Source organism: Anopheles maculipalpis, chromosome 2RL, assembly GCF_943734695.1.
Source record: "Anopheles maculipalpis chromosome 2RL, idAnoMacuDA_375_x, whole genome shotgun sequence".
Taxonomy (NCBI): Eukaryota; Metazoa; Arthropoda; class Insecta; order Diptera; family Culicidae; genus Anopheles; species Anopheles maculipalpis.
The window spans coordinates 28558796-28584930 of record NC_064871.1 but is presented as its reverse complement, the minus strand read 5'-3'; the positions used below and the strand labels follow the sequence as shown (position 1 = coordinate 28584930).

The 26135-nt window shown below is 42.5% G+C and overlaps 2 protein-coding genes across 2 annotated transcripts in view; one reads left to right on the top strand and one right to left on the bottom strand.

Moving 5' to 3' along the window:
• The window catches only part of LOC126558239 (TBC1 domain family member whacked), a 263712-nt gene that overhangs the window by 209623 nt on the left and 27954 nt on the right, over positions 1-26135 (top strand). The window lies entirely within an intron of this gene.
• Positions 2087-4198, bottom strand: LOC126557952 (uncharacterized). Its single transcript, XM_050213881.1, has 3 exons — positions 2677-4198; positions 2430-2608; positions 2087-2365 (listed from the first exon to the last, which is right to left on the bottom strand). Exons 1-3 carry the CDS (start codon positions 4190-4192, stop codon positions 2087-2089), a joined length of 1974 nt encoding a protein of 657 aa, XP_050069838.1. The 5' UTR covers positions 4193-4198.

Sequence of the window (26135 nt, the reverse complement as noted above, 5' to 3'; positions counted from 1 at the left end):
CAACTTCAGCATCCGCTGCCTGCTGTTCCTGCTATGTTAGCTGTGGGTTGTTTTTCGCCCCTTGTGCATCATGAATGTGGTAGTAGGCCATGCCAAGTAGAGTCGTGTGCAGTGGACAAGCTGCAAGTGACAGCTTTTTTTGCACTGCTTCTCCCTGCTGGTGGAAAAGGTTTCCTTGCTTCTCGGTGGTGCGGCCTACTTCCCAGCGACCACGACGACCACGCAGCAGCAGCGCAGCACAGCAATTCGCTGTGATTCTGGGTGTACCACGCCATCCAGTACTGCATCAACGTTACGTTAAATGCGGCCAAATACCATTGCTGCCAGCAAGAATATCAAAGCCATGTCCTGTGGGAAAGAGACACGATTCCACGGGAATATAAATGTATTCACCAGCGCAGTAAGGTTTGTGGCTAAGCTGCGTTCAAAAAGAGAGAAATGATAGGAATAAATCTGCAAAAAATAGGAAAACTAGCCAAAACTGACGAGCGAAAAACTTGCTCTCGGTCCAAGACACACACATACATTACGCTCGAATAGTATACACCGAAACGTCATGAACAAACTCTGCTGACTTCATTTGCAAGGGGCTGTTTCGAAAGGGTTGATAATCGGTAGAAGGGATGTTATCCCAGACACACACACGCACACAAACCCAGATAGCCAGGCCCACACGCACGATGCAAGCAATTAAAACCGTACACACCGCGGTCACAGTGCACAAATACACGATAAGCCTACTACGGCCGAAGGACAAGTACGTTCGTACCGTGAAGCATTCGAAGGGCCCTATGAGAACTTTCCCTTTGCCTTGTTCAAGAACGTTCATTCGATTTATCGAAAAATAGCACAGACACCATACAGACAAAAAATGCAATTTTCACCCGTTCACCGTCACCGAAACAAGCAACTGCACTGTACTGCATCGTCGTAGCTGTTTCAAGAAGGGGTACACAAGACACAGCACCTACGCTAGAGCACAGTTTACCGAGAGACAAAATCACGTCGAAATTAGGAAAATTTCTTCTTTTTTCACTAGCCTACCACCCATTTCGCGCAAGGGTACAGGAGAGAAGATGCACAAAGCGAACACGGCGACACACAACACCACACCACCACTTGGCTTTTGAGCTAGCAAAAGGTTAGATAGTATGCATTGGTTTGTTGTTTTTTCCCATTCGGACAGGGAAGGGCCACAGTTTCACACAACCGTACCGTTTTTCTCAACCGATTCACTTACTGTTAACACTCGTTTTCTGTTTCGCGAAGTAGTGAATCGCCCAACGCCACGAAATTCTTTGCAGTAGTGCGGAGCGAAAACAAACACGTCCGACGTTTTTCTTTTCTTTTCCTTTTGTACCGTTTGGAGCACTTGGCAGATGACAGCTGGTTGACGTTTTCGAAACGGAAACGCCACGATGCGGATGCTAGCGAAAGCTCCAAACGTAATGCCATGATGTGTGTCCCAAGTAGCAAAAGTTGATTCAAAAGCAAAAATTGATGTCGAAAATTACTAAAAGGATTCAAAATTATGATTTTAAAATTACTTTTTGATACGTTTAACTAGTGAATAATAGGTTTGCAGCCAGACCTCATAATGTTTAAAAAGAACAAAGTCGTTACGCGCCCGTGGCTATAGTTGACGGACAGGACCGGGTATCGAATCTCATCCTAACCGTATTCCAAGTGGGGACGGTAAGGATGATCAGCAGTTCAAAACTTTTTTCGAACCATGACGAAAAAGTGGACGCCTGCTTCAATGCCTATTTATACTTACATTTATTACGTAGATTTCAGTTACTAATTATGGTCATTTATTCATACACAAACTATTTATACAGCATTTACACAGAACTATCAGGGTCTTCCTTCTTCCGGTCCAACCATCCTCCTCCCATTCTTTAGTGAGAAGGTCTAAATAAATGGGTTTCAACTCTTTACTTAAGCACTACAAAGCTCGCCCTATATCTTAGGAACTAATGTGCAATAGACGTACAGTTAACGTTAATTTTAACTATCTCTCCCTGTATAATCTTTTCTTAGCAGTACGGTGCAGTGGAAAGCGCCATTGCTATATACTGCTTTCCTAATCGTCTCCATCGCTGATACTGCGAGCATCCATCGAATCGGTGCATATCGTAAGCTCGGGAGAATCCATCGCGTTCAGGATGCGCCCTCCACTCATGCCGTTTTGTTGCAGCTGTTGCTGTTGTTGTTGTTGCACATGATGGGTCTGTGCATCGCCGGTAGGGATCGGAACACCACTAGCTATCTGTCGTTGTCGTATTAACGCCAACCGCTGTTGTGTTATTTCCAAATGATGTTTGCGCCATTTGATCCGTCGGTTCTGGAACCACACTTTAACCTACGAAAGCAAGGAGAAGATCATTATTGGGATAATACTTTGCAATTGATTTTGGGAAGTTTACCTGAGCTTCCGTTAGCTGGAGCGTGTGTGCAAGGTAGAGTCGTTCCGGTCCAACCATGTACTGTTGTCGTTCGAATTCCGCCTCAAGACGTTCGAGCTGCTCGGGTGTAAATATAGTACGCACTCGTTTACTTTTGAGTGATGCGGCCGATGAGGACATGGCTGCCTTCTTACCCAGTTCTAAATGGCGGAAACGAAGAGCAAACTTTAATATCCTCAGACTGAAGCTATGTTGGCCTGTTTCATACCTTTAAACTTTTCCCTATTATGATTTTGTGCATGATGATGTGGTCCCCCCAGTGCCATATGATGCCCAGTCTGAAGCTGTTGCTGATGGGCTGCTGAATGTTGTGACAAATGTTGATGTTGATGCTGCTGTTGCTGCTGTGATGGTTGCTGCTGATGTTGTCCCACTTGTTGCTGGCTTTGATGGTGATGGAAATGGTGAGCAGTAAAGTGTGGATTAACCTGATGATGCAAAGGATGATGTTGATGATGGTGGTGCTGATGCGGATGGTGGCCCTGAAGGTGTGGTTGTTGATGCACTCCTGGATGTCCACCAGCTGCCCCACCACCGGTTGGATGGAACCCGGTAAAGCTCCCTCCAACAGAACCATGCAAAGCGGGTAATTGATGAAGATTTTGCAGTGCAGTCAATGGGCCAGCTCCTGGTGGCTGTTGTCCACCGTATCCTAGCGCTCCACCACAGGTGTCTACACTATCCACACTATCGGCCCGGTCACGTTTCTCCATACCGGCAGCAGCAGCCGCCATCACAAGTGGCAAGCGTCCCATTGCTGCAGCTGCTACGGCCGCCGCGGCAACACGTTGCTGCTGCTGCTGAAAGCCAGCACCGGTGGAAAGATTCATCACACCTTCATTGTACTCGTTGGCAACTGCTGCAGCAGCTGCTGCTGCCTCGTCCTGCTTCTTTCGCAACCCTAAGATGGCTGCTATCGTAAAAGATTTTCCAACGAAACTGTCCGTATCGAGCACGGCTGTGGTGGATTCGTTGCAAGGACTACCACATGCTCTGTGGACAGCTCTATCACTACTCTCCTGTGAAGTTTTGTGCGCACTCTTTCCATCGATGACGATTTCTTCCTCTTCATTATCTTCCTGCTCGCTAGCGGATGGTGTCGTCTTTGCCATGCTTGATTCCCGCTCCGTATGCGTATCTTTGCCCTTGGCACTGTCCATCGACTCACAGTGTGTTGTACGTCCATCAGACGGCCCCTGCGGTTCAGGATCATCAATATCGATGTCGATATTGTTTTCCGATTCACTTCCACCTTCCGCTTGACACATTTCAACCGTTGAATCGTACGCTTCCCGCTTAAGCTCTTGTCCACCTAACTCCTCCAGAAAGCTCTTATCGTTGCTGCTCTCGTCCTGTTCGCCCTCCTCGTCCGTTCGGGAACTTTGTGTAGATCGAGGGCGTCGTCCGGCTCTGCTGAGTGTATCCGCCGGTGGACCTTCTACTAGTCTTTCTGGCTGATGGTGGGTGAGGGCCTGAAATGATTGGTGCGCAGGCGATGAATTTGGGACAGAACAGTGCAAATGCTGCTGCTGTTGGTGCAGCTGGCCAACCACTCCCGAAGCCACTGTTTGCTGATGAAGATGTTGTCCATGGCTGTGGCCCAAACCATCGGTTGCTAGTGCTAGTGCGGCTGCCGCCGCTGCTGTGGCATGCGATGTGTGAAGATTCAGGAAGTGTGTTAGTGGATTAGCATGATGATACTTCGTCGGCTGATGATGTATCATTTTGAATACCTGCCAACAAAAAAAAAAGGAAAACGAAGTTTTAGCTGAATGACACGTGATGAAGTATGGCTACAGGTAATTATCGAAAGGATCATCGAAAGTTCTCTCGCTCGATAAGTTTATTCTAACAACTCGGATCCTTCTCAGGTTCCTTTTGAGTGTCTGGATAAAAAGAGGTTAATTAGGAAACTTGTCCAAACTCATTAAGCTCCCGTCACGATTAAAACCACGGATACGTTAACCACTTACCAAAAAAAAAGAGCTTTGTGGGTAAAAGTTTCTAAAAAGCTTCGGTACTAAAGTTCCCACTTCATAGACGAACTAACTAGACAATTGTAGTGCAACTTTTTGAAGGTAAGTATCATTGCAAGAAAAAAAAGGAAGTGTTAAAAAGGATGTGAAGAAAGAATTTCACTTCGTCACTGGTGGTGATTTATAAACTGAAAGTTGTGATAACTATATATATAATGTCTTGATGATTCATTTTCATGCTTCCCTCACCTAGCAGCAATTCTTGCTGCTTACAATTATGTAGATTAGGCGGTACGAGATGTGAAAAAAAGTTCGTAAACAATAAATTACTGATACTTAGAAATGGTATTAAAAATTCAGTAAACGAATGTTGCGGTTTACGTACAATTCACCTGAATTGTACGTAAACCGTAACGTACGTAAAATTGATTCATATATAAATAGCAAATTGACATAAGAAATCTTTTGTTATTTTGTTATTTATTATATTCATCGAGGGACAAATAATCCCTCTCGGTAGCTTTTACAATTTCTACAAGTTTTACACAAAACAGAAAGACAACGATAGATGCAACATGTATGTTACAGTACCGGATTAGGCGCCTGAACGGAAACCTGGTCGGAGAAATCTTCCACCGAAATCCCCGGCACGAACGCACCGCTGACTGCGTTAAAAGCACGACACGATGCGCCAAAAAAGGGTCAGAACAGCCGAATGACGTTCGCTGCTCTGCTCCAGCTAGTATCGCTCGGGCACGAAGTGACCTGACTGGGACGTCGAGATTAATTGCAGAAACGAGCGTCGGGGAGTCTATTCGGCCGTCGAGTAGTTCCGCGATGAAGGACAGTCTGGCTTGGGAGGTACGTTCCCCTAAAGGAGGCAGACCAAGCAGCATACATCTGGTCCGGTAGTCTAGCGTCCGATTCCAGCATCGACGCGCCTGAGACCGTTCTGCGCTAGGCCCTCACACTATGTTGGCATACTCCAGCAACGAACGAACCAGAGAGCAATAGATAGCCTTGATGCATGTTGCGTCTTGGAACTTATAGGCCATATGGAAGACTAGTCCAAGCACCCTAGTACTGCTGCTAGCCACAACGTGATCGAGCTGATCCTTAAAGAAAAGCCTCGTGTCAAGCATGACGCTTAGGTCCTTGACACACTGTATTACGGGGTTCTTAAAGCATAGGTCAGTAGCACTGTTCTGACCGTTCCAATTCTTTCCAGGGTTTTAAAACCAATTGTAAGAATGTAAGGTACTCAAAAAAATCGAGGCCGTTATGGTCTTAATAATTAAATAAAAACTGTTCAAAAATTAAAAAAGAGTGTGCCTTAAACTAAAACTAAGGTGAAAGAGTTGTACGACTTTCTAGACAGTAGCAAAATAGCTGTTTTAATACCCTTATTTTATTTTTCATCTAGAATATTGTTCGGATAAAGAGCAATGCCAACACACGCTACAATAAACGGCGTACTGCTATTTTGATTCTTCATTAAAAAATAAAAAAAATTATTTTTTGCTTTAAAGTACTTAAAAATAATAAAATTTTTAAATTTACAGAAGTAAATTGATCCAGAATAAAATAAATTATCGAGGATGTTGATCAAATACATGAAATTTCTAACCTTAATAACAGTTTCATTTAACATTTCAAATATGAATTCCACAAAATTGTCCGTCACTCCAAGGAATATTATTGCTCGTTAGATCGGCCATAATACTCCACTATCACAGGTTGGCTGATAAGTCCCCGGTCTAACAAAGAAAAACACATTTTTTTGTCAAAATTCGATTTTATTATTCAACATAGTTCCCTTCAAGAGCGATACAACGATTATAACGACCTTCCAATTTTTTGATACCATTTTGGTAGTACTCCTTCGGGTTTGCCTCAAAATAGGCCTCAGTTTCGGCGACCACCTCTTCATTGCAGCCAAATTTTTTCCCTGCGAGCATCCTTTTGAGGTCTGAGAACAAGAAAAAGTCGCTGGGGGCCAGATCTGGAGAATACGGTGGGTGGGGAAGCCATTCGAAGCCCAATTCATGAATTTTTGCCATCGTTCTCAACGACTTGTGGCACGGTGCGTTGTCTTGGTGGAACAACACTTTTTTCTTCTTCTTTCTTCGTTCTTTTTTCGTTTGTCAAGCAACCAAACGTTGCTTGACAAAAGACGCTCTGTCTCACAAACTAATTGACATACAGACGTTAAATTTTGACACGAATCATTTGAAGGTTGGTGATATATAACAATAATATGCATTTAATACTAGCGGCGCCATCTATGTGTCAGACCGGGGACTTATCAGCCAACCTGTTAGTTTAGAGAGTCTTACTCTATAGTAAATCAGTTAGTTTCTGCAACAAAAAAACAGTAGAGGTCGTGAACATTCTTGGAAAAATTATTTTACATCCCTTTAACATCGGTCCGGTAGATTAACCGAATCCGTTATTAGCAAAATGAAACTTAAACCGCACTTGTTCCGGTAGAATCAACAGTACGGTTCTGTTGCACATGAAGCCCCAAATGAGATGAACCTTCCGAACCATGTTCATGTGCTCTACCTAATAGTTTTCCCTCCTATTATGGCTCCTATGGCTTACGGTTTACAACCATAAGGTTAATGCATTTGCATAAATATCCCTACCAGTCGTACGCATATCAAATATCGTTCATTATGAGGTCATTTTTCTATCCACCGACCGGCAGCCCTATTGTTCGTCACGGTGCGCCAACTTCCGGACGCAAGCTCACCAAGCCCCAAAAAGCTGCTTCGTTGTGGTTTTACATTGCAGTTACCGCTGCACAATACAGGACCATCTTCTAGTCTAAGTAAACCTCCTCATTCCCCCATTGTTCAGCAGTGACTTGGGACAGTTTATAGGCAGTTAGTAAACTGAGACCCTTACGCATCGTTACTCCGTTTCGGCAAATGCTTCCTCTACCCGCTCCGCCAGCTAGGTGGACCGTGGATCTCTTTGTGTGTGTTTTTATTTGCATTCCGGATGAAGCCGTAGAAAGCCATCACTGCAGAGATCTTCTCTGCACAATCGATTGTGTGGCAAAGGGAAAATCGACACTTTTACCAACCAAGTGGACAATGTGCCGTATCGGTTGCGTCGGATTGCCATCAAATGCCGGTAGATATTTGATAGTGGTGCAATTTAGTGTCAGAAATGAATGGAAGGCATGTAAATAGGCGGTAGAACTTTCAAACGCAAATGAAAGCATTAATGCAACAAAAACTACCTTTGTGTGTGTCCATCAACTGACGGGAGGTGTTATGGGAGGGATAGAGGTTAATACAACCCACACGATAATATGGAAAATATGATATGATATGATTTTTGTTTTCTTTGTGTGGATCGCATTTAATCGGCCTTCATTGTAACGCTCAATGCACTGCGAAAGCTATGGATCAGCTATGTTTAAACAGTTACGACTTTTCGATTGTTTGCTAAATTTTCCCTTGTTCACTATTTTAGATCTACGTCCTCTACGTCGAGCATCGATCTTGCGCGGAGCGATCGTGGCGGGACGTATAGGAGTCCCGCAATAAACAGCCTCCGATCGTTACAGTTTCGCTGCTTTAACGACTCTAGGCCTAGCAGCGCACATCGTCCATCGTAATCCACTTCCACACTCCAGATGAGCAGGGCAAACTGGAACTGTCAAGGAGCACTCCCAAGTCTCTGGCACAGCTTTTGCGTCGAATGATAGCACAATTTTACGCGTAATCGTACACAAAAGGGTCCCACTTTCACAAAAGTAATTCGTTATGCTTTTTATTATTTGAAAAAAGGATGAAAGCCATTGAATTTAATTATTAATTTAGCATAAAGGCTTCAAATAAAATAAGACTGTCGCAGCGAAATAAATTCCAGACTATGCCCCCGTAGTAAGGACTGGCTGTCCTACTACGTGGTATCAACAAGTCCAGGTGATGGCCGACGTGGCCTACAAAAAAAAACACAAAATACATGAAAAATGTTTCTTGATTTTCAACCGATTCAACCGATTTCGTGCGGTCCCCTAGAAGCGGGACGTAACAAAAAAGTTCACAATGCTTGAAGCTTTTCAACGAATTAAATTTTTATTTTTTAACACAAAAAAATAAAAGATTTGCTTAAGATTTATTTTAAGATTTTTAGACACGATCTAAAGTCACTAGCGCTTAATAATTTCACAAAATTTTTTTAGTTTAGTAGCTGTGTTTCACACTTCAATTTTTATTAGACCGGCAAACCAGTAAAATACACAGCAAGTCCAACTGTTCATTAAACACAAACACGTAAAAATGATTAATTTATTTTTTTATTTATTTATTTATTTATTTATTTATTTGTTTATTTGTTTTTAAGTATGACGACTTGCACCACATGTGTTGCCTGAATTTATAAATTAGATTAACGGGGGTAAAAATCATTTACCTTGCTCATAAAATCCAACAAAATCACAAATCCGATAAGCTTGTATTATTTTTAAGTTCACAGGCAATTGCACTCGTGCCTCACTTTTGGATGCATTTAATTAAACACAAATCAATTGCTTTTCACTTGTTCACTTGTACAAAATAACCCCCGGCGGCACTGAACTTATTTCTGAGCAATAGAAGCTTTTTTGGTTTACCATTTTATTAAGTGTTTTCCAACGGATAATTAAACACGTGTTATTCCGTTCACTTGAGCACTCACAACAACGCACCACACACACACACTTCCAGGAGTATCCTTCTTAATTGGGAAAGCTTATTTGTTGCAGAGAAAGCACCCAGGAAAAAACTAATTTGGTGGAAAGAAATCGTTATGCTCACACTGGTTCGTTTGTGGTTCGTTAATGTTGTTCGAGGATTCACTTAGCTTTAATCACACTTTTGGTCATTGCTGTGCTGTTGAATTGCTTCTTCTACTTCAAAATTCGGATTCGGCTTCGGCACATTACCACAAACACACACGTCTGTTCAATCCCGTGTCCATAGCAACACTTTCGGCTGTGCTCTGGTTCCTTTGATCCCACATTGAGTGTTGTGATAAAACTAACCACGACGTAAAGCGAGCCCTTACTGGGGGCGGTCCATCAAACTTTTGCACTCATCACCGAGGGACCATCAGCAGCTGGGCAGGGTTGTAATATAATCCGGCGTGTGAGCCCACTGCCACTGATAGGTGTGTTGTCCAGTGTGTTTGACAACTAATACTGGGTGGGACAGCCCATATTTCCTGACGCTTTTGCCGTCGGATTTGTTGCTAGTGTTGGGTAGTTTAAGATTAAGAATCAGTACATAATAAATCAAAAGCTGCTTAATTAACACGAATTAACATGCAATGAATTAATCTCAGACTGAACTACCCTCTAATGTCCGACGGCTATTAAACTGATCTGGAAATAGTCGGCTTCAACTGTAAATAATCACATCAGTTTGCTACATCTATCTACTTAACACATTTTCACACCTCATTAACTGCGTCCTTTAGAGTATTGATCAAGCGTCACAGTACCTTGCTGGCTTGCTTAGTGTTGTGCCAATAGCAAGCAACCTGCGAACAGCGATATCGCGCGAACGAACGTCAACAACTGACTGACGGAGCCACGCCAATGCTGGACAAACGACAGGACAACGCATCCAGGACCTGCAGCACATCACGATCCCGAACCCTCGGTGGCCTTTCGCCGCACGGATTATCATCAGTCGCCTGCCCAGCGGTGAGGGTGAGAGATGCCACCTCACCCAATAATGATGATGTTGTTTTTGCAGGTGCATCGAGAGAAAAGCGCCAAACGCAAGTGGAAGGGCGTCGTTAATTTGACCAGACAATCAAAACCACCCCACTGGTGCGCACCCTTCCGTCAGTACACCGTACACTACCGACCAAGGCATTCAAGACCCTTCCTACCAGCGGACAGAATGGCAGGGGCTAATAAAAATACCATAAAGTCATGAATGGAGCAATATACGCATACGAAGGATGCTGTGTGCCTTAGGGAAGGGAAGGAAAATCGGTAGCGCTGGTAGTCGTGTGCCGGAAATACTGTGAGTAAAAAGGCTAACCAACCCAACCAAATCTGGTCCCTAAAATGTTCATTCTCGGAATAAACCTACCGCTCCGGCCCCCGGCACGTCCTTTCGGTCATATTCCCCGTCCGCTTTTTCCGTACAGGATAAACGAAGCAGTCGTGAGCTTTCCTAGTAAGTGCGAGAGAGAGAGAGAGGGAAGATGAGAGTAAGAGCAAGAAAGACACAAAGCATAGATCCTTGCTGTATTTGTGTGTGTGTTAGTAATAGGGCTAGGTGCGGGAAAACTGTGGGAAAAGGATGGGCTAAAATAAAATCATAACACTTGACAACAATATTAGCGAGGGAATGCAGACACATTTCCACCACGAATTTCCACCACCCGATATCGAGATGAGCTTTGTGCTGTGCTAGATTGTGTGTATGTGAGCGCGTGTGTGGAAAACGGAGCGGAAAGTATGCTTTGTGTGTGTCTGCGAGAAAGAGTCAACTATGTATGTGATCATTGAGCGAAACTGGATGCTAAGCGCATGCGTCATTTTTCCACTACTTCCGGCTACTTCTTTCCAGACCACTTGGATCTTCCTTTTTTTTCCACAATCTGCAGGATAAAACGGAATCGGCCATTTTTCTTCGGAGCACGGAAACACCGGCGTACTGGTTATGGGTGGAGGAAATTTGTAAATTACCATAATGTTTACTCTGTCTTTCTACATCGACCTCTCTTCTCACAACATTTCCATCGCTCCAGCGCTCTGTCTCTTTCACTTTTTGTGGAAAAGCTTTTCCGTTACCGTGGTTGTGGTGGAAAACCCGTTGGTTGGCTGTGGTGGAGAGCGGCCACAACCAACGACGATCTCCAACCTGGCTGAAGCCCCCCCCCCCGCCACCCCTCCTGAGGACTGATTAAGTTGCTGTGAATTTTCGGGCTCATTTTCTTAACGGAAATTTAATTGACAGCAAGATTGCTAGGTCCCTTCTCAGAAGCGAAGCTGAGAGAGCGCCGTGCGGAACGGGGCGTGCGTTGGGTTATCTAGCTCGTAGGATGGAGGAAGCGAGTAGGCAAAAAAGTACGCCCAGGAACGGGTGAGTGCGGAGCCCACTCTTGGTCGGTGGCCAGAGTATAACGCAACCAAGACTGCGCTATGTGCATGAACGGAATGTTCGTAGCATGAACATGAGGCAAACCGGAAATGGAAGGAACCATTAGGGAAGCTTGCGTTAAATGAACCGAACCGAGAGGATCCCAACGAGCGAGAGATCGGGTTGGACAAATGGGCAGAAAGCTACGGGTTGTTTTTGTGGGGTTTGGATTTTTTCACAGCAGGACGAAAGAATGAAATTAGAAAGAAATGTGTGTACGTGTAAAAAAAAAACAAATGTGCGAAGGAAAGGGTTTAAGACAAGCGACTAGATTTTGGTGAAGACACGCGCCTAGATGAGCTCGAAAAACACTCAGTCTCTTTATTGAGTGAAGCTAGCCTTCGTTGCTTTGGTAGATGGCAGATGTAAAATGATCTTATTTCTCCGTACTGTTTCTTAGAATTGTAACGCCTGAAAGTATGCAATCACATGGTTTAAGCTCTTTTTTTCTAGATCGGATAAAGATGACTCTTAATTTATCTAACCTCAACCAATGGCTTTGATGACTCTATTTAGTCTACGTACAAAATCATTACACTGAAAATATATGCCTCGCTTTGAATCATTTCCCTAAAGCTTGTGAAGGATAGCTCATCGCAGAAAGCCTCATAGGAACCGACCTCACCCCAACACGGTAAAGATTTTCCGTACGTAAAAACGAAACTTTACCTCCGAGAACCCGGTATCCACTACCTAGGGAGCGATGCGGGAAAAGGAATTCTAATTGAAATACTTTTCGGTACGTTTCTTTTTGCCCGGTTTTGATGATCGTTTTTTGCTTCCACTGTTCCATCGTGGAGTGAAATATCAAAGGACCTGTCGTACAGCTGGAATGCGCGATGGTAGAGGCATTTTGAATCGATTTGCATGTGTGGGCTTTCACCAAAAAAAAACTGAGTTCGAAGACTTTTGTGCATTTTGAGTAAAATAATAAAAACTTTTTGATGTAATGGAGACGTTACAAATTTAAAATATTGACAATAAAAAATTGAAACCAAAATGCTGCAAGAGAAGACAGTTTAAGGGAAACCAAACGGACCGTCCGGGTTTGGTCATGTTTCCAGGAATTCTACTAAACGAGCTAGAAATTCAGTTTTCCCTTTTGTAAATGACCCCCCAATTTCTCCGCTACTTTAATTGAGTTATCAGACCGAGAATGGAAAACCAAGACCGGATGCCGGAGAATAGAGCTGAAGCGGGAAAATTAAGAGCAAATTAGCAGCGGGCTCCACATCCAGACGCGCGTAGCCATAGGACGTGAATGTGAAATCATCCGTCTCCAAGTGGAAAGCAAATGAACTGGAAATGAACGGACGTTAATTGCATTATTGCGCGTCTTCGACACTTTGACCGGGTGTGAGGTGGGGACGGCGTACAAGAGAGTTTAGGATGGTATGGTTGATTTTCTCCGAAAGCATTCCCCACCAAAATGGTGACATTCCTCGGCGAATTGAGTTGCAGAAGCTGTGAACGATTGCGACCGCCAATAATTACCCGTCGGTTATTACGGTTTGTTGGGGTTTGAAGCTTTCCTTAGTCGGCAAGGATGTTAACCGTTACACTGCCGAGAAGGCTTTAAATAGTTGGCCAAGTTCCAAGGACGGATGCCTCCAAGAGCTGTCAAAATACGGCCCACGGCCTGAGAGGTTTGGTGGTCAATTGCGCTGGTTCGATCGATTTTCTTGCGGAGTTTATAGTGGTGCTTCAATTAGTATGCAATTGCATTGAGTTAATTAAGAGTTCACACATCGCCACTAAGACTAAGTGGTGTGAAATAGTGAAGGGAGGCAATTAGGCGACGGCGTTCCATGGCGTTGGCAGCCTTGAATGTTTCGCTTTAAATACTACATGCTCAGGTTGATTGAATATTTCATTCGGGGTTTTGCTAAGATAGTTTAGCTATTAAACTCTTAGCAAGTGAATAATTCTCCTGCTACTTAATAATCTATACATTTACTGCAAGGAAACGGAAATGGTCCACATTCAAATTGACATGTTTACTTTGATTTTATGACAGTCAACCGTATGACACCTACTTCAACCCTCTGTCATGGGGTTAGATTTACACTAAAATAATACCTCTCTGTGTAAATTCGCGGTACAAAAATTAAACCCCCTTTCACACGAAAGTACTCTCTCTCCCTCTCCCTCTCTCTCTCTCTCTCTCTCTCTTTTCTAAAAACGTTTACAGCAGAAACCCCACATTTATACACCGAGCAAACGATGGCTCCCTAATGATGATGATGATACCCTCGCGTATCGGTACGGCTGCCAGTAACGCAACCGAGGGGTGTTTTTCCACGAACGATTTTCTCCCGCCCGTACAGCTTAGTAGCTCCGCCCACGTTTTTATTTGTGCGGTCGGGTGTTTTTTTGGCGACCAAAGGAAGGAAATTCTGCACGCCGAAGGAAACTACTACATCATTTTACAGGTTGATGTTGTCTGGTAGCGGGAGGATTGTGTCGCGATAACGTTACTATTCACCATGGGTGGCAGGGTGTATTAGTAATTTGGGTGAATTTGTGCTGTAGCTAGTTTCAGTAATATTGGCTTACAGATAGACACTGAAGTGGCATAACAAAAATGACATTTTAATTTGTATTATAGAATTTTGCTGGGTAAAAAAATTATTGATTAATTCATAAAATTGCTAAATATTAAGATAACTCTGAAGCATGGTTAATAAAATAAAAAATAAATATTAATCTTCAATATTTATTGAAGATTTAACACGATGAAAGTGGAACAATTCCTCCACTTTGAAGACAATCCACTTAATCTAGGTCTAACACTAAGGAGTACATAATTTACTTTTAATTCACTCTGTTCAACTCTAAAGTGCACAACTATCAAGTTTCGTATGCCGAAGTTTGTTCGACCTACTTATAAAAAAACACAATAAAACACATAAATAAATTCTTCAGCAGTTTTCAAACTATTCTAACATTTCAAATAATTACACTACATAAATTTCTTCTTCAGCTAGGCCATACCGGCAATTTTGTAGCTTACAAGACTTATTGGTACCACGTAGTTCGGAATGGTTAGATTCAACTGACCGGTTTTCGGTGTGATTTTCAAAAATTGGACACCCAACTCCCCACAACCATCGGGGCAACTATCCAAAAAGAAAAATCATAATATTCTTACATTTACGATAAGAAAATTGTGTTCGAAGTTGAACATCTGTTGGATTTTACAGGTGTCCAGCTTTCCATTCGAGGCACTGTATATCTCCAAATCCATGCTACAGATGTGTGGTATCCATGGTAACGTCATGACATACATGGTTTGCATATCACGAACCACACCGACGAACGAAACGTCCAGCGGGAGCTCTATGCCAGAGAATGCATGATTATGATAAAATCTAATAATCCTCTTTAGCAACAAGGCTGACCGATGTCCACCTGCAGGTGGCCAGCAGCAACCAGGTAATACTGGAAGCATACACGATCTCACCACACATCAGTAATGCTGCTAATGAGTAAAATTGTCCTTTTTAATGAATTCATTAAAGTGCTCGTTAGGCAAGGAAACCCAGGGTTTAATCTTACCGCAGCCGTTCCACTGTTGTTACCTCGGAAAATGTCTCAATATAGCCTTTTGGTAGTATTAGTAGCAGTAGTAGTGTTGTCTGTTTACGATAATACAATGGTAGCTCCTGTGGCGGAATGCTGCTCGACCGAGGAATTGAGTTCGCCCGCCAGCATGGTTCAAATTGCACAGCAAATCGGAAATCAGTTGGAGGAATGGTCGATGAATTTGTGTCGGGTTTTATCCTTTACCTCGTAAAAATAGCTTTTCCATGGGGTTTTTTTTTAAATTATAATGCTCTTCTTTCATCGATATGGCGTGCTATTTTATTGGTGAGTATTTTTATTTGCTTTATTGTCAAGGGATGCCATTAAAAGGCCTGTGTTATTCAGCTCAAATGAATGGAATGTAGCAGGAAAACTGAGTGCTGAATATCCTGTTTTTCTTCCTTTGGTATATTATACCACGTTATGAGCTCAAATTGTTTAGTTTTGATTTTCAAACATAATGAGTTAACGTTTATGGCCATGTGATTATCAATTAATTATCATTTTTGGAATCAAAACCGCTACATAACTCTTAAATGGAAGCAAGCACACTATTCTTCCTATGGAAAGCTCTCCACATTTTCCACTGAATTCAAACAGTAAACAACTAAAAATATCATTCAATTAGTAACCCATCCGTGGGCCCGTTTTTATGTGCGAGGTGCAAGGTTTTGGGTTTAATTATTGGCCTTTTTCCGCACGCCAGACAGCACGCTAATTGAACATTATGATTGGCAAAGGGCAACGAGAAATTAATAATGAAATTTAAAATTTTGACCCATGCCCTTCTCTCTCTCTCTCTCTCTCTCTCTCCATTCCGGATTTTACCAAAGGCTTTTGCTTGCTTCCGAATGAATTTACATATTTTGTTGTTGCTTTGGGTAAAACAATATTATTCGGTTCTGCTTCCAGTACAAAGTCAGTTTGAGTGCCGCCACAAAATTGCCATTTCGCCCCTTGTAGGGTCACACACCAACAAGCAAAAATGACCGCTCTCCCGGCCACACTCGTGCTGCTCCATCTCACGTGCATGCCCAGCCAGAAGAATATTTTGCGTGCGTTTTGATATTTCATCCATCGAAATGGTGTTCATCCGATGGCAGGGAGGATAAAATTCGTTTCACCAAAGAGAGGAAGAGAATGTGAAGGGAAGAGAAATCGGTTCCATTTAGATAGCCATCACGAAATGATCCGGCACATATCCTTCTCAAGGCTCCAAATCCCCAAACCCCCCCCCCCCCCCCCCCCCAGAAAAATGGACAATGATTGTTTTTGTTGCGATGGGCAACAGTTTTGCTCCGCCACCGGTTTTGTGTTCGGGCACCTCGGACTGATGCGCTTGTGTCTAGAGCGTTTTATTTGCAATTATTACCACAGCCATGCGCCATGGGGGAAACCACCCGTCCTACCTAACGAGAGGAAAATGAAAATGCTCCTTTTGATTCATTTGTTAATTTTTCTCTTTGATATTTTAACTGAACGGCGCCCATCTCTTCTCCCTCCTCACTCGTGTGGCCCCCCAGAACTGAGCTGAAATACTGAACATGGAAATGGCCGAAGAAGTGCTACGCAACCGAGCATCAGTAAAAGAAAGCTCCCCAAGCTCCCAGAACGGCTGTTGGAAGGATGGATGGATGGAAGGAAAAATTATTATTATTATTGCATGGCCGTTTGTGTCGTTTGTTCATCAGGAAGGACACGGGGATTGGGAAACGTTCGTTTGAAGTGGTTTTTTGAAGTGACCCCTCTACCGGGCGCTCGGTTTGTAAAACGTTGGAGGTCGGTCGGAGTTACTCGCCGTCTCGTTGTGCCGTGCTGTCCGAGGATTATGAAATAGGAATGGTTGTTGCCGTTGTCCTAATTGGAAATTGAATTCAATTTATACGCCAGCATTTAACTGAATGCAATTATTACGACACAACTGTTTGGATATTACCTCGATTTGCAGTACCGTTGGTACCGGAGTTGAAACTTTTGTTGTTAGCTAATGAAAATTTAATAAAATAGCAAGCGAAAGCGGTTTTCAGCTACAAAAAAAGAGATTTTAATGGGCCTTTGTGGTAGCTTTCGTGGTAAACTTTTTGAAATATGTGTTGGAGCTTACGAATAGGTTCGATCATTTGAAATGCAGACCATCGGTTGGCTGCAGCTCAGTAAAAAAGCAATTAAATGCCCAAAATGTTTGTCGACAAAATATCATGCTAAATAATGTGCGTCTAAATTTGTGCTTGTCTATTATTTTGTATGATACATTCCGTAGAAACTTCACCCCCATTCAGCTAGATGAGTTGTTCTGTCAGCCCAGCTGTCGAACATTATCTTTGAAAAGGGAACACTACAATCCTCGTACGTGTAACCCTTTGTATACCCTGTGGAATCTTCCACTTGATCGTGTTTCATCGATAAATGATCTTCGATTTCTGTTGGACTCAAATCTAAACATTCAAAAATGGCGAGCTAGTGTCGACTGCCAGCAAAATTGATTCGCCGTTTGGCTTCCGCGTTCCGTGACATCAGTTACTTGTGCCCTCTGCTTATTTCCCCAGTTCCCGCTCATCGCTAGAATATGCCTCAGTGATTTGGTCCTACCACACGCCGGTTTTGTCCTCGCCCTCCCCTTGCGATTGCATCAAGGAGATCTTATCCCGGGCATACTCGGTTGTCCTTTTGTACTAAATGTTATGACATTAGAATAAAACCAGTTAATCGTTCATTGTTATACTAATTATATTAAAATCTAATCCATCGAAGTCAGGGGAAATCCTGACGGAGGGCCGAACCTATTCTAGCGTACAAAATCTAAACCAGTTTAATTCTCAAATCTTGCACAAGAGACAATAAATAACTTTTTTTTGACTTATGAGCCCTGCTAGCTTATGCCAGCCATGTCATTTAATAGACTAATTCATATTCATCATCATCATCATCATCATGTTGGCCTGCTCTTTTAAAGTGCACATCGTCGTGACATGGCCCGATCAACAATTGATCTCCAGGAAACTCGATCCCTGGCTGCAGCTTCCCATCCATGTAGACAACCGATCTCTGACAGCCGCCTCGTGATCCTGATCCAGCCAACGAACTCTCTGTGCTCCCCGACACCTCGTGCCGAACTGGGGGTTTCCGCTGACGAATAACTTCTTGACCGGGCATGAGTCCGGTATCCTCAGAACATGCCCCAGCCATCCTCTCCTGCCGGTCTTCACCACCGTCAGGATGTTCGGTTCTCCGTATAGCTTCATCCTTCTCCTCCACACTCCATGCTCGAACACACCGCCAAAGATGGTCCGGAATTCATATTAGTAAGCCGTATGGTCAATTCTTGCTACCTTGTTGCCCTTATAGTGCAATCCTAATAGCGATTCGCTGCCATCTGGATGGTTTATGGCGCAAATAGACTATCAGGTTGAAAGTCTCTACAAATAAATGAAGAAGAAAACATCTGAATGGTCCGTCAAGATCTGTCAATACCGTTCAAAAACTACTCAAATTTCCATATAGTCTTTAGCTAGACTTCATCTGCATCCTGCCTGCCGATCTCGAATTGTAACATTTGATAATCAACTTCCTTCAACTGTATCCATCAGTGTGACTCGAAGAAGCCTTATATTAGTACGCCTATTTTACTCTGCTTTTCACTCTGACATAACAGTGGAAGTCAATTATAAAGTCTTAAAAAAAACTATTTTCAATCTATTGTATCAATTAGGACACTGAAAAAATTCCAAAGTGATGCATATAAATGATGCAGATATAAGATATAAATTACTTATTCTTGGCTTAACGTCCTTGGTTACTAGATTTGCTGATACCATATCGTTAGATAGTCAGTCTTCACTACGGAGGAACGAACCGGTTGATATTTGAACCCTGGTCCTGCCATGTGAAAACCGGTGCCGTAGTCGTGTCAAAACTGAGCCCTAGATCGTCTATAAATTATTTAAAAAAATACATTTTTTAATATGTTTTAAATAAAATAATGTCCTTCGAAACATAGTCGTGCTCGAAACTAATTGTAAATTAGTTATGAGCCTAACAAAACTGTTTACTTAATTCTGTTTTGATTTCTTTCCGGTAGCTTTCATTTTACACTTCATCAGACCATAGCAGAGATACTAACATCATAACATTCTCCATTCAGTCTCGATAAAACAAGTGCAAAGTACAGAAGATTGGCGCCATTTTCGTGGCATCCTTTCGTCCTGCTCGCCGCCACCAATAATGACAGTCCAGTCCAGTGCGCATCACCGTACGGCGCCATCATTATTATCGCTCGCTTATTATGATATAATAAAACCCTCTCCCGCAACCCACCCCCCCCCCCCCCCATTTCCGTCTCCTCCAGCTTATTATTATGTCCCAAAAAGCGGGCAACTCCATCCCATTAGCGTACGCCGGGATGCTGCTCCACTGGAACGAACGAACGGGAGAATGTTATAAATTATCCATTGATGGTGGTGACATTATGGTTGCGCATCGTTTGCCAGAACAAGTAGGCCGCAGCACTTCCCCCTGGCGGGGAAGGGTAATTAATTAACGCATTAATTAAAATTTGCTTCCGAGAAATGGTTATAGCAAGCGGTGATTATTATTGTTATGGCGATAATCTGCCGGAGCAGCACCGGTAGCAGTGCTCGGTGCCCCTCACCCTAGGAACGCGAACGGAGGTCCCGAACGGTTGGCCTCTAATAATCACCGGTTCGCGGGTGTCGTTCGTGTGTCACTATGCCAGGACCCGCGAGCCATTGTTGTTGATCGAGCTGTTTGCTGGAGGAGAAATCTGAGCGGATGGTCTAACGAGCTTAACGGGCAACGGTGAAACGGCGCAATAGGAATACGTCGTCGGGGTATTGTTATGTTGCCATAATTAATATCGAGAGTTTAATTAAAATTTTATAGATAATTTCAATCCCTGGGGTGAAAGGGGAGCGGTCACGTTTAGTTTGCGTAAAAAAGACCATTATCCTGTCCGAGCGGATTTTATTCTGTATGTGGATGAGTGTACAAAATTTCACGAGCATAAATTGACAAAATGTTTCAACTGAAGTTGTATAACACAGTCAGTCATTTCACTTTATCTCTAGATCTAAGGCCTTATAATCTTAGTTTAACCACGATGTGAGATGGCTGAACCAATACGTTGATTAACTGATCTTGTTTAAATGTATTTGTTCTAATCAATCATTAGCAGTTTAAAATTTTGAGCACTCGGAAGACAAAAAAAATCGTCCTCTTTTGGCTTAAGGACCCCTACTAAGTCACTACGGAGGAACGGTCCGACTAGGATTTGAACTCTGTTCCTGTGCCATCAGTCTCTTTCCCTCAATTTAATTCAAACATATTCAAGCGTCTTGTACACAAGCATACGTAATTAAAATTGATTGCTTTCTTTACAAACTATCACCAGCACCATTCACGGATCACCCTTCACAGCCTTATCTCGCTCAGCTGGCAGATCAACCCTCCTGGCCACTCGAAACTAATAATGTCAATACAAATTGCCTGGTGAATAATCCACCACTCGTTGAACAACCGTAACCAGCCCTGCTCGCCGAAGCAATATGTTCGCTCGTGACTGTTTGCCTTGTCCACCCCTCTCCGTACCTTGTTACCCCACCCTACCGTGACGACATTTCCTCACCTCTGACCAGCATTCTTCCGTCGTACATTAAAAGGATTTTCTCGGCTTCCTCGGAACACACACACACACACCACCGAAAGCCTCGAGGAAAAACTCGAGCGTCGAAAACCGGACCGAGGGTATGGCGTGGTAGCTACCACAAAAGGCACCAAGAAGGGTGTCCTTTGACTCTGCTTGGTTTTCCTTTTGATTCGACGCGCGTCATACCGTGCCGAGGGATCCGTTGGCCGGGGCGAGGGCGCGCGGGTGTGGTTGGAATGTGCGTTATTAAAATATTTTGTCAACCGAATGTAGCAAATCCAATAATGATGATACGACTAATTTGGCCGTAATAGGCCGTAAATCGTAAACGATCATCGGCCGGGTCATGGGCTACGCGACAAATGAGGGGGATGAGATTTTGCTACAGCCTTGCGCTCATAAAATACGGCCATTTAGTGGCATGGTCAGGTCGATGGTGGTAGGATGAGTACAGTGTATTCGGACAGCTATTCTTTGGACTGCGAAAAGTGTGTACAACTACGCTGTGGAATCGCTTTTCGGTGGATGATTAACATTGGCACTGTGGCACGGTTGGTTTTGCTGCTCCTCTCTGTCCCGTGATTAATCGATTAGAATTTTGTGCAATAAATTTTAATGTTTCTTTAGACAATTTTGCTTCACTGATTGTTCGGTATTCAATCTGCTGGATTGTTGAATTACATAGGGAAATTTTGAAACGGTACGCTACTAGGGTGGAATTTTGGAAAATTACCTAAAAGACTCCTTAAGAAATGAGCGTTACAAACTTTAAATTTTGTATCCGAAACACAAATCTCTTTTGATGATTTGATGAACCGACAAAGATTTGGCTAATTTTCATCGTGAGAGCCTCAGCTTGGAGGCTTACTTACAGGGTATCTCGAGGATATTTTGTCGAGTGCCAAATAGGCACTTTTGTACTCGTCCCGAGGATTTTTGAAGAGTTCCCATGTATTTTCTGTTCTCGTCACGTGTCGTGAATTTCTCATGTAAAAGTTTATGAGCACTCTGAGGAACTCTGGGACGCTGTAAATTTTACGTGTTTGAATATATAAATTTACCAGGATGTAAATAAATTGATTTTAACATAATTTTACTAAAACTACGAACAATTTAATCTGCATTTTATTTTCGATTCGATTCGATGGAAACAATTACTCACGGATTGGTATATTAGCGCCGATTGGACCGTGCCCCTTGAAACAAGACATTACACCGTTGTCCAATTTAAATCATGTTTAAGATATTATAAGAAACACATTAACTTTATTTTATTTTATTTATATAACACCCACCATGCATCATTAGTAAATTATGGGCAAATTAATTTATTTGTACAATCTGGTTAGTATGAATAATGAAACAAGTTGTATTTACAGATTTACTGAATTCTTTTTTACTGAATTTATTTTTACAGAAAACTTTTTTACGAGCAATTTGCTCTAACTTCTATTATACCAAAACGAAATCAAAAATCAATAGGAGAAACCAACATATATGGGAATGTGTCAGAAATTGTGGGAAAGGAAAATAAATATATCTGCAAACCTCGTCAATAGAACTCGGGACAAGAACAAAAACATTTGGGCACACGATGAAAAAACTATAGGAAACTGTCAAAAATTGCGCGGATATCCTGTACTTACTTAACAGGCGCATCAACCGCTTCGCGGTCTTGGCCTGCTAAAGAAAATATTCCGGCCTTTCTGGCGGAGGCACCAACACCATCACACCATCTCAATTTGGGCCTACCACGTCTCCACTGTCCATGTGAACGACCTAAAAAGAGTAAGGGCTGCTGGGTCGTTCGGTGTTATTCGACATGACATGACCAGCTCACCGGAGCCTGGTGAGTCTAATGCGCTGTAAGTTCATCGTACAGTTCGTAGAGCACGTCATTGTAGCGACTCCTTCATTGTCCTTCCACATATACGGGGCCATCCTGCTGAGCATCTTCCACTCGAAGACGCTGCTAAGAGGGTTTCGTCGGTTTTAGTCAGACTACAAACTATAAAGATGGACTATAGAAGTTCTATATAGTCCCAGTTTCGGTCGTCGCAACATGAGTTTCCCAAAAAATTCTAATGCTGGCTGCTAAGGTCTGTTTAGATGAAAGGCTGGAATCTGTCCTTCGTTGCAGTGGTAAAATTCACTAACTTTCTTTAACCTTTGCAAGTATTTCTCTTAATGATAAGACCCACAGACACAGACAAATCTTCAAATGCAGTTCATCAACTGTTGCGACCTTTGTCAATTTGAATCAATAATGCAGTGATATTTTTTGTCTCTGAAAAAAATATGTTATACAAAAGAAGATAAATAATTTAGTAGATTGCAAGACATTAATTAAGTTATAAGTCAGTCAGTTAATAAAAATTTATTGTAATTATTTTTTTAAATAAAATTATTAAGGATAAACTTGCATTGGAATGAAAGGTTCATTAGTCTAATCATACAACCAAAGGGTGTTACAAACACACCGAAGATAACGAGGAGAGTCTCATTTCCATTTCATTACAACATTACATTACAACACAATCATGATTACATTTGCATTTATTATCATCCAGTTATCCCGCTATCGTAAGGCTAAAACAATCATACAAATTAATAATTTTACAATTAGTTCTATTGCTTGTAAATCTTCAGCATGAAACTAATTTATTAAACAAATTCGATTTTATAGAACTATACTGGAAAACAAAATCTTGAATAAGAAGAAGAAGAAGAAGAAGAAGGAAAAACTGTAAGTTAATTAATGTTCTAGATGGCCAGGATGAAAATTCAACTAATGAAAATAAGATAGAACGATATTAAATTGATGTAGCGCTTTAATGCGTGTCCCAACGTCCCATTATCAACTGTATCATAAACGTTCGAGTGGGCTTCGAGAATCTCAACCTTTGATTAAATGACAGTTTGCCCCTTTTGTTCTCACAGTTCCACACGCCAGCAGCGGCCAGATTTGTGACATTATTAAAAACAACAGCATGCAGCCTGTTCCTACGTTGGTACGCACACGGGTACTAACAACAGGTAACGCCTAATCTGCTGACAGTTATCAAATAGTTATCCTTTTTGTCGCGGCTCCATGCAACGGACTCGTACATCAAACGGACCCACCGCCCTCAAGCTGCTCAAGTGTCCAGGGATGAGCGCGAGAAGCGATGGCACGCGCACGCAATAGCGCCGGCAATGTTGGCGTTACGCATTGAAAGAAATAAACGAAAAGTCAGGTTACTTTCGGGGCCGGGGTGTTAAAGCAAGAATCCCGTGCCTTCTATTAGGGGTGTTTAATGGGAAATTTATTGCCCCGTTTCCGTTACACCCCTCGCCAGCGATTGACGGCCACCCGGAACACGTGTTCGTGCTCGCAGTCCGTAGGTAGTCCGTAGCGAACGGGAACGTTAAGGGGGTGCACCACACGGTGTTTTATTTTTTATTCCACCCCTCGATACCGATCGCTGACTTGCTGGCTGGCTGGGCTGCGCTGACTGGTGACCGGATGACAGTGAAGATTTTACCCAAAAAGGGACAGGTTATCGGTGCACGTGTTTGCCAGTTCCGTTCTTCCATTCTGTGCGTGTGAAATCTGTATCAAATTTAAAGCACACAAACATTGACCTAGACTAGTCTGGGCACTTTCCGGGAAGGTAGCGTACGGTCGGTAGTCCATACCGATCGGGAGGACATTTTTAACCAGCAACTGTGGAATGTTTCCGCGTTTTATTCCCCGTACAAAAGACGGCACATGTACGTCCTTTATCTTTAGCCGTTTTTATCACATTCTTCCAACGGATCGCCTGCCACCACGAGTGCGGATTTCCCCTCTAGGGTTCTTTTATTAAATTTATTTTCCCAGTTGTCTGGGTCTGCCGTTTGCTGTTTCTATGTTCTTGTTTCTCCTTTTTTTGTTTGTTTCACTCTTGACTTTGTGCTTCAATCCCCATGAGCACGAGTAAACTAGAAGGGCGTTCTAACGCGGAAAGCGGAAATATTGTCATCATCATCATCATCATCATTAAATAGAATTAGATTTAATTTACATAGCTAAATAGGTTGCGTGACAAATTATGCTGTGTGTTGTGGAAGTTGGTCAACTTTTTCTAACGTTATTATTACCAAAAGCAGAAACAGCTTCTCGTCATTAATGTGCTGTAGTATGCAATTCATTTTTTTAAATACGAATTAACCTACACGGGTGAAGATACTCTTCGAAGTTATCCACTATTGTAGACTTTTTTTTCGTCTCTCTTTTTTGGCAATACAACATTGAGAGGTCCTTGCCTGCCATTACGAGTTTTTCCTTTACCTCATATAACCCGTACTTGGACTCGACGTACCGGGAGGCAGTCTGGTACGGTTCAGTAACGGAGTTTGTGATCCGCAGTAACGGAGAATGTGATATGCAATCAGCAATCCTCTTCGAGTTGTTTGGACCGGAAACTAGAGGCCATATATCTACCAGACCAGACCAGATGCCACCGGACCTCAACCGAATGAAGGAACAGTGATGGATCAAAATTGTTGTTTAACACATAATTGCATACTACCAGGCGTTGTTTACTTAAAAACACAATTTAAGGCCATGTGTGCGGGTAAGAAACTACTACAAGAGTTTGTGACACAAAGAAAAAGTTTTTTTTTATATAAATTTGAAAAGATTGCTTACTTATTTCCAGTCTAAGGACACGCCGTAGATTGAGCCAAAATTATTAATTGCATACTTTAAGGATCTACTTCAATTCACATTAATTACGAGACCATGGATAAGATAAGATAATATACATTTTTTATAATAATTTTTCAAATATTACTTACTTCATTTACAGATGCGCCTTTTTATTGACCGCACATAATCATTATCGGCACTACATTGATAGCACAACGTGATAAGTCCGCCAAATTGCCGATTTAAGCCAACCCTTAGTACTTTCCTTCCTTCCTTGGTGCTTATTCGAGACGAAGAAAAAGGTTCCTTAATACTCTCTTTTGCTGTAAAGCCTGTCCCCGTGCAAAGTGCTCAAGCGCTAATTGGTGGCCACTTGTAAACCAGCAACTTGTATATCGATTATTGCTTTATTTCTGTCCTGCTATATATATATTCAGGTTCGGTAGCAAATCCTGCGACCTTTGCCCGCTCCGACAAAGCCAGCAACAAGACCAGCTTGGGCAGGGTCCACCCGTTTCACAACAAATTATTTCTACATTTATTCATTATTAGCTCACATAAATCAACCTGGGCATCGCTACGGCAACGGGCAGGCAGAGATAAATTTAAATGGCA